At 44.2% G+C, this 9,437-nt stretch overlaps 1 protein-coding gene across 1 annotated transcript; it reads right to left on the bottom strand.

The window, feature by feature from the left end:
* Window positions 1–1,168: 1,168 nt before the first annotated feature.
* mphosph6 (M-phase phosphoprotein 6) lies at window positions 1,169–4,220 on the bottom strand. Its single transcript, XM_080875337.1, has 5 exons — window positions 4,041–4,220; window positions 3,193–3,305; window positions 2,266–2,356; window positions 1,735–1,835; window positions 1,169–1,588 (listed from the first exon to the last, which is right to left on the bottom strand). Exons 1-5 carry the CDS (start codon window positions 4,086–4,088, stop codon window positions 1,465–1,467), a joined length of 477 nt encoding a protein of 158 aa, XP_080731463.1. The 5' UTR covers window positions 4,089–4,220; the 3' UTR covers window positions 1,169–1,464.
* Window positions 4,221–9,437: the final 5,217 nt, after the last annotated feature.

Below are 9,437 nucleotides of genomic sequence, written 5' to 3'. Positions count from 1 at the left end.
CAGTTGTTATTAAGACGTTTAAGATAAAGGAGGATGATTTTGATCTGGATCAAGCAAAGGTGCTCTTATTTTAAAGCCCTAATATTGAATGAACTCTTTAAAGCCTGCTAGGAGTTTAACGTTTGTGTGGAGCAAACATTGATTAAAAACAGCCGCATGCCTGCTCCGACCTCCGTGCACAAATGCATCGTTTGTGCTTCAGTGAGCGCCAGCCCGCTCAGACTGGACGAGCAGGAAGCGATCAGATTTCTGATGGCTGCGCTCCAACTGGCACTCAGTTTACCCTCAAGGGTTTTTTTGCACTAATAAAGTGGAGTAAAGTATTTTGTCAATTATATCATCAGTTATATCGTTATTGCAAATTTTCAAATGTATATCGTGATATTTTTGGTCATATCGCCCTGCTCTAATTACCAGGCCTCTGCAGAACTTCAACACATGCTGATGAGGCCGTTTAAATCAGCTGTGCTGGATCAGGGACATGTCTAAGACCTGCAGGACACCACCTCGAACAGACTGTAGTTAAGAGGACAGGCTGCACAGTGGGAACATGGAGCTGTCGTGTTGCTGCCATCCGATTACAAACAGGCTCGTATTCTTATTAAAGATGTTCGTTTAAGTGGAAATATCTGAATTACACATTATCCTGAGCTTTTTGATCAGGGTTGAATTTATTCTGAAATAAATAACTGAAAGTTAAAACATCAATAACTCAAAGGTACAATTTTACTTTTATTTTGAAATTTTAATTTATCCAAACTTCATGTGTGACTCTGAAATTATTTTCAGTTTGAAGTTTTCTAATTATTTCCAAATATTTACGTTTATATTTGTTAACACTTTACGTTTCTAAGCCGTCATCTCTAACTGGTTTCCTCTCAGTCACCTTTGGGAACGAGGGGGCCGCCACTCGCCGCGGAGACGAGCTTCTTGCCACCTTCTCCTCCATGGCTCGGGCGGAGGAGACATCTACGCGGTGTTCTGGCCCAGATGTCACGGCAGTCAGCCGAGGATCCGTCTCCCGTGGCGAATGCCGTATGTCACGCTCTGCTGGCAACCCGGCCCAGACCGTTGTACGTTCATTGACCGCCGCCATGTTCGACCCGTTTTTAAACACACCAACTGTCAGGCGGCGGAGCTTCAACACTCGAGCTTAAACGAGACACTCTGAAATAAACACATCCTCCATCTTTTATTTACAGTCTGTGTTTTACTTCTTCAGAGGTCTGAACTAACCTTCACCTCCTCATGACGAGCAAACAAGTGGAGGAGGCGTGGCTTTAAACACCCCTCAGGTGAGTCACATACAGAGTTAAAAAACAAACAGGGAATAAACATGCAGCTCTCAGGAGCTCTGAGGCTGCTCGTGTCCTCCTCGTGGAATAAAAGCAGGATGTATAACATCCACACAGCTGCTGCTCCACGCCAGCCTCACGTCTAAAAACATCTGGAGCGCGAGCATCTTCAGTCCTGAGGCTTCACGAATGCTCTCTTTGCCGCCTCGTGGTTCTCCTCGTCCGCCTCCTGCGCCACTCGCTCTCGCTTCGTTGCAAACTTCTTCTTCATGCTTCCAACTAAACTCTCGTACCTGCCGAGAAAAACAGCAGATGAGAGCCTCGCCTCATGCACTGTGTGTGTGTGTGTGTGTGTGTGTGTGTGTGTGTGTGTGTGTGTCTGTAATGAGCTACAGTAGGAACACGCAGCGCTTCAGCATCAGAGGGAAACAGTTCGTACCTCAGAGCCATTTCTTCATCTGTGACGTCTGTTTGCATCCGGCTCAGGTCCTCCTCTTCCTCCTCCTCTTCCTCTCTGGGGTTCATCAGAGCCATCAGCTTCTGCAGGGACACACAGGACGGTTCCAGTTTAAATGCTGCAGAGCAAACACTCAGAGAGACTCGTCGTCCTGGGGTCAGGAGTCAGGGGGTAGGACAGAGGACCCAGGGTGAGGAGTCAGGGGGTAGGACACACCTGAAGCCTCCAGGTGACAGAGGCAGGGTCGTACTGGGATGCTTCTGCTGCAGTTGTACAGCTGAGATCTTACAGCAATATTTAAACATGAATAAAACAGCTGGTCGTTTCCATGGTAACCTTCAGTCAGACAGTCCCTGCTGGTTTAAATCGAGGCTGATTATTGTTAAAAAAACGAAGAACAAACTGATGTTTCTTAGCTCTGTGTCCTCCCAAACACAGCAGTCAGGTAATCTGACACTCCGCGAGGTCAGGGGTCAAAATAAAAACAGGAAGTGGGCGTGAAATGACACACACCTCGACTTCAGGATTGAAGCCTCTGAAGGAGAGTCGGCCATACTTCAGATCCTCGCAGGGAACGAAACTCCTCTCCTCGATGATCAGGTTCCTGCAGGAGCAGAGACGCCACAGTATTAAGAACACCTCCAGAATAACATCATCCGCCTCCATGATCACATGACCTCTGACCCCTAAGTACTTAAATCACACTTCACTGTGTTCAGACTTCAAACTAGACTCCATTCAGAAAACTGCACATTAAGCAGCTGCATGAAGAAAGTCCTTTAACGACGGTGCGGCGAGGCTGTTATACTCCTAGAGTATTTAAAGTAGAATGGGAGGCAGAGCCTTCAGTTTTCAGGCCCCTCTTCTGTGGAACCAGCTTCCAGTTTGGATTCAGGAGACAGACACTATCTCTACTTTCAAGATTAGGCTTCAAACTTTCCTTTTTGCTAAAGCATATAGTTAGGGCTGGACCAGGTGACCCTGAATCCTCCCTTAGTTATGCTGCAATAGACGTAGGCTGCTGGGAGATTCCCATGATGCACTGAGTTTTTCCTTTCCAGTCACCTTTCTCACTCACTATGTATTAACAGACCTCTCTGCATTGAATCATATCTGTTATTAACCTCTGTCTCTCTTCCACAGCACGTCTGTATCCTGTCTTCCTTCTCTCACCCCAACCAATCACAGCAGATGGCCCCGCCCCTCCCTGAGCCTGGTTCTACTGGAGGTTTCTTCCTGTTAAAAGGGAGTTTTTCCTTCCCACTGTCGCCAAAGTGCTTGCACATAGGCTCGTATGTATTATTGTAGGATCTACTGTACAATATAACGCACCTTGAGGCGACTGTTGTTGTAATTTGGCGCTATATAAATAAAATTTAATTGAATTATACATTTTGCTTGAACTAAAGTGGGCGGAGCCTGAATGACGCTCATACGTACTCTTTAGCCTTGAGCTCGGGTAGGTCCAGGTACCAGTGCTCATCACTGATGATCCTCCGCTCGTCCTCCTCCAGCTGCTTCTTCGTCTCTGCATCCAGACGTCTCTGCATGAACTGTGGACACACACACGTCACCTTCAGCTGACGTTTCTGTGAGGTTTTAACCACACCTGCGCTCATGAATGATTTACTGCACTCAGCTGTGATTGGCTGAGGTCTCCCTGCAGAGAACCACAGCTGTTTTTCTCAGTGTGAAATCTTCCACATCTGCAGACCAGATTTTTAAAGTAAAGGTGAAAATCAGCTGAGAGGGTTTCATTCTGATTGGTCAAAGCATCAGGCCCCAGAAACATCTTCTCCACGTTGGTTCAGCCTCCCCAGGAAACAAACCAGCACCCTGTAGGTTGTAACCGCCCCCTGGATGTCATATCCGGTTCTGATACAGTTTTTAAAGCATGAATTTCAGCCGTTGTTCCCATTATTAGTGACGTAAAACAAATACCTGAGCATCCACACCGGTTCAGATTCGCATCACGTGACAGATCATTTTAAAGTCAGAGCTTATCTTTAGTGTCTCATACTCATACACACATTATTTATTAATAAATTACATTTACAGCCTGTTATTAACTCTGCTGAACGCCGATTTACTCTCCAGGTCACACTTGACATCAGGTAATAAAATTTAGCTTCTGTGTGAGATTTAAAACTTCATGTGAAGCAGAAAACCTTAAATCATCAGATTTCTGAGTGGAGTTATGCGCCGGCGCATTACAAAGCTAACGTTCTGCTAGCTATCGGCTGCTAGCTGCTCTCCGCGTGTCCGTTAGCACGCGCAGCTTCACTCACCTTCATCCGCAGCAGGTTTTTGGACAGCTTCACCGACTCACTCGCCATCTTTTATCCAAGAGAATGCGGCTAACCGAACCGGAGGACCCTCGGTGCTGCACACCGAGCTAACGCCACGCTAAACAGAGGCAGAAAGAACCGAGCGCCGAGCTGCTTCTCCAGCCCTGCTAATCGAGCTCTGATGTGCAGCCCAGGGGCGGATCTAGAGAAATTTTCTTAGGGTGGCATGAGGGTGGCAAAGAAATCAAATGGGGTGGCAAAATCAAAGCCCCCCCCCCCCCCCCCCCCCCCCCCCAAACACTCATGCAGGTGGTTACATGTGGTTAAATGATTCAAATGCAGTAAGTATGCACGTTTTTCATATAAATATAGTCGATAACTTAATTATTGTCTGTAGCCCACATGATTACACACTTTAGTTACATAAAACATGTGAGTTTTGATGCTATGTACTGTATAGCCTGTATGATAAATAAATATGTAGCTCAATAAGTATAAACTCCAGTAAGCTACACAACATGGGGCGCTTCATTTACAAACACAAGTCTAACTTAAGTTTCACTGTTTTTGTTAGAAAACAGTCACATTGTTGCAGCTTAAATTACACAAAATGTCAGAAATCTGCACCGTCATGAACAAACATGTAAACCTCATTTTTCATGATTTGTTGGATGAACCCACTGAGGTCTGAAATACAACCGGCGATGTGTGACTCCTTTGAGTTTACGTTGTTTATGTCCAACACAGACATGTTGGGTAAATGTTTATAACTTGAAATGCAAATATAAAACGTACATTTTATAAACATAAACAACTATTTATCTAAAAATGCAGCCAATACACCGTTTGTTTCATTTTCTACAACCATTTAAAAATATTACTAAAACTAAAATGAGAGAACAATCAGGTGTGGCAATAAGATGCCCCACAAATGATGTGTGCCAGTAAAAACAAGTTTGTCCACCAAAAGACAGAAGAGCACAGGGACAAACCTGCAGGCCCGACAACAGCAGGTGTATCACTCCGCTGGTTTTCTACTTAGTGACAGTGTTTACGTTGCAAATGTGCCTCTGACAGTCATTAGTGCCCTCACTGACACACTAAACAAAACGACTACACAACAGAACGACTACACAACACACTAAACGTCACAAATCTGCCACATCTAAACTCTCTCTCTCGCTCTGTCTCGCTCGCCCTGTTACCGTCACTCCCCAAACTTTTCCCTCTTCCTAAACAACCAAATCCCACATGTTGACTTTTTTTTAATTGGTCGACATGGTGCATTTTTCCACCAATAAGAAAGAGGTGGCTTTTTTCCTTTCTTTCCTGTTTTCGTGCTGTCCTTACAAAACGCTTAAAACACACACGTGACGACAGTATTTAGAACGAAGCGTGGCTGATATATATGATCATAACTCTGGATTTACTGGCCTGTAATTAAAATTTAAAAACTTTGAAGTCCGAACTTTCAATGTGGCTGAAACAGAGACTCAGCGTGGCTGCAGCTTGTTGCTGTGTCAGCTTACATCAGTCATGTGATCTGGGGCCCGTTCTTCGTACGTCGCTTACTACATCCAAGATCAAATCATCGCGCTAACCGTGAGCTCGCTAATCCGGTTCTCCGAACACACCTGCTGTTGACGATTAGTACAGCTGGATGAAGTAATGTGACATCACTGGGTGTCGTAAAAGGGGCTACGCATCGATAGTAGAAACATTGATCGGCAACCCTCTGATTGGTCGGCGAAAATGTCGAAGGTGCGCGCTCGGTATTTTTCGGCAGCAGAGCAAGAACTCTTGAGTGAGGGATTTCAGGAGTTTCAGAGTTTAATCAGAACGCAAGGGAACACTGCAAAGGCTGCAAAAGCAAGGAGAGAGGGCTGGCAGGAAGTTGCTGACAAATTAAACTCGTAAGTAATTTAATAATAATAATGGATTGGATTTATATAGCGCTTTCCAAGGCACCCAAAGCGCTTTACAATGCCACTATTCATTCACTCTCACATTCACACACTGGTGGAGGCAGCTACGGTTGTAGCCACAGCTGCCCTGGGGCAGACTGACAGAAGCCAGGCTGCCATATCGCGCCATCGGCCCCTCTGGCCAACACCAGTAGGCGGTAGGGTAAATTTATTATATTATATTATATTATATTATATTATATTATATTATATTACATTATATCCTCTTTCACATTAGAGCCACAACAGGACCCACTAGAACATGGGAACAAGTAAAAGTGAAATATAAGAATATTCTACAGAATGGTAATATTTATCACTTATATTGCTTTTAGTCTCTTGGAAAGCGACCCTGAAATAATCTGTTTGTTTGTTTATAACAGCAACCAAGAAAAGGGCAGAGCAAAAAAAAGACAGGTGGTGGTCCTGCACCCCCTCGTCAACAAGTTGGTTAAGTAAATAATACCCTCACGGGAATATCGATATCTCTCTATGAGCACACTGTCGCGCTGAGCTAAAGGATCCTGTCTGTCCCGCAATATACGCTGGATTCTGAGGACTCTCCTTATCAATCTTGCACCTTCCGCAATGGGTGGCTCGCGTATACGGACAGGACATGGCTGCGACAGGCTTCCCAAATCCACCTTCGCTTTTATAGCCGTGGTCTCTCATCTTGATTACACGAAGTAATTTACAATTACTACTCTGAAATATGACTTACATCTGTAATAATCACATACATGTAATAGAATGTTAATAGTACATTTCCCTTTTTTAGGAAATGACCTGTATGTATCTGTGTGACATCAATAAAAGGATCAGGTGCTGCATTATCTTTAGTTACATTGATGTTATTTATTTATGGTGAAACAGTGGTGGAATATCGCTGTTGTTTTCGTATAAATGAAGCGGGCATACCTGCGTGGCCGCGATCTAATCCTGTTTACATAAAGTAAGCCTGCTCCCGAGCAGGTTTACGCTTACGGCTCTGTTGCTATGGCAGCAAGTCCCAGATGAGCTTCGGGGAACCGAACGATCCAAGATCACGCGAAATCGTCAACAATCTAATCCAGCTAACCTACTTAGCGAGGTACGAAGGACGGACCCCTGGAGGTGCAGCGTGTCCGTGGACCACAGAGGGTTAATAACACTCACCTTCCTTCCATTTCCACAGTGTAACATCCACCCACCTGTGTAAAATCCAAAATTCCCATGGTGTTGTTCAAAATGTGCTCTGGCACGATCATGAGCATCGCTTGCTGCTGAAAACAAGAAAAAAGCCGGTCCTGCTATGGGCTGAACCATTTGTTACTGGTGCAGGGGGGGGACACTATGCAGTATATTCAGTTTTAGCATTTATATTCACTGCTGACTGTAACTACGCTCAAACTGTTAATGCTGTCTTACTTTAATAAACAACACTGTCATATGCAAAACTGGGGTGGCAAGGGATCATTTTAGGGTGGCACTTGCCACCCCATGCCACCCTTCTAGATCCGCCCCTGGGTGGCATGGAAATCAAATGGGGTGGCAAAATCAAAGCCATTTCTTTATACATATGCAGGTGTTACATTCTGTAATATGCATTATAAATGGTTAAAATACATCAAGTGCAGTATAAGTAAACGCATGTTTTATATAAACATTCTTCTTATTTTCTCAAACTACATAATTAAACATCTCAGTTACATAAAACAACTCCAGTTTGGAATTTATGTACTGTATCCACCATATAATAAATAAGCATGTAGCATAATAACTATAACACACAGAAAGCTACACAACATGAGGAGCACAAAGTCAAAGTAAACTTTATTGTTATCTCTGCTATACACAGTACAGTATATAGAAAGACGACACAACGAGGGCTGTGAGTTCGAGAGTCCGATGGCTTGCAAGAAAAAGCTGTCATGCAGTCTGGAGGATCAGGCCCGATGCTATGATAGCGTCTGCCGGATGGAAGGAGAGAAAAGAGTCCATGTGAGGGGTGTGAGGGGTCAGGCACGATACAAGAGGCCTTACTGATGCAGCACACAAGATGTCCTGTAGCAGAGGGAGAGATGTTCCGATGGTCTTGGCAGCTGTTTTAACTACAAGTTTCTGACAATGACAATAAAGACATTCTATTCACACTGCTTTTATTAGAAATAATCAAACTGTTACATGTTACTACACACTAACTACACACTAACTACACACTCCAAGAACACTAAATGTCACAAATCTCTCACATGTCAGAACTTCCTATTGATGTCGTCTTGCCGTCGTCACATCCAAAGCTTGCCTCTCTCCCCAAACAACCAAATGCCATATAATTTTTTGATTGGTCGACATGGTACATTGTTCCACTATTCATTGCTAATTGTAGAAAGGCTCAAATTCCAAATAAAGAACATTATCATATGCAAAACTACAGCAGCAAGAGATTGTTTTAGGGTGCCACCCCAGTAGATCCGCCCCTGCTGCAGCACCAAGTTTATCAATAATGATCAATAATACTTTAAGGAGTCTGTATCTGTATGCTCATTTATATCCTATCTATCAATCCCTAAATGTGATCAGCTCCTGATCCTTGGACTCACCTCTCAGGAATCTAAAGCCCCTTCTCCATTAGTACCTACTTGGATTGACTCGACACGGATCGACTGGTTTTCCATTACAATCAAGTACCTCCTAATGTTCATGGTCGTTGTCATACGTTTTTTTTTTTACATTTTTATGTTCCCCTAAAAAGGTCCAGGGGGTGAGAGGAAATAACGAAATGTGTCCGGGTCAAAAAAAGGAGACAGCGAGACAAAATGGTTAAATTAAAGAGTTTTAGGGGAGTCACATGATGGAGCGTTTGGGAATGGCCGCGCCATAGAGAGTCTCTGACCCCCATCGATCCTACATTAGTTTTAAAACAAGGTAAACGCTCCCAAATAATATATTTCCTCACTGCGGTGACTTGCTAGATCAGTGTCCTTGGATTTATTGAGAGACATGGCCACAGGAACTAAGAAGAAGAGCGTGCAAACCCGAATCTCCACGGTGGCGGCGGGGGAAAGTAATGCTAGCAGTGCCAAGGTTAGCCCTGCTAGCCAAGAAGAAGGGCCAAAGATGGATATAAGCGGCCTGTTTGCCGAAACGACTAAGCTTGGAACTATCCTAACTAGTGTTGCGGCCGATGTATCTCACATCAAGTCAGATATGGTGGAATTTAAAAACGCTATAAGTGCAATCCAAATACGGATGACTGAAGCTGAGGGCCGCATTTCAGATGTGGAAGACAAAATGAGGAGCATAACAGAAGATAATGGCAAAAACGCTAAAAAGCTTGAACAACTTTGGGCCCGAGTAGACGACCAGGAAAACAGAAACCGCAGAAAGAACGTTCGGCTTATCGGTCTGGAAAGTGGTGGCAGCATAAATGATTACGTGATGAAGATACTCG

Source organism: Rhamphochromis sp. 'chilingali', assembly GCF_963969265.1.
Source record: "Rhamphochromis sp. 'chilingali' genome assembly, chromosome: 2".
Classification (NCBI taxonomy): Eukaryota; Metazoa; Chordata; class Actinopteri; order Cichliformes; family Cichlidae; genus Rhamphochromis; species Rhamphochromis sp. 'chilingali'.
The sequence above is the reverse complement of the archived record's forward strand: the minus strand, read 5'-3'. Positions and strand labels throughout refer to the sequence as shown.

Bases quoted from the DNA above. Each gene is read 5' to 3' on its own strand.
- mphosph6 (XM_080875337.1), bottom strand. From the start codon at position 4,088: ATGGCGAGTGAGTCGGTGAAGCTGTCCAAAAACCTGCTGCGGATGAAG. The intron at 3,306-4,040 runs GTGAGTGAAGCT...GTGTGTCCACAG, and splicing joins AAAACCTGCTGCGGATGAAG to TTCATGCAGAGACGTCTGGA. The intron at 1,589-1,734 runs GTACGAACTGTT...TTTTCTCGGCAG, and splicing joins GATGAAGAAATGGCTCTGAG to GTACGAGAGTTTAGTTGGAA.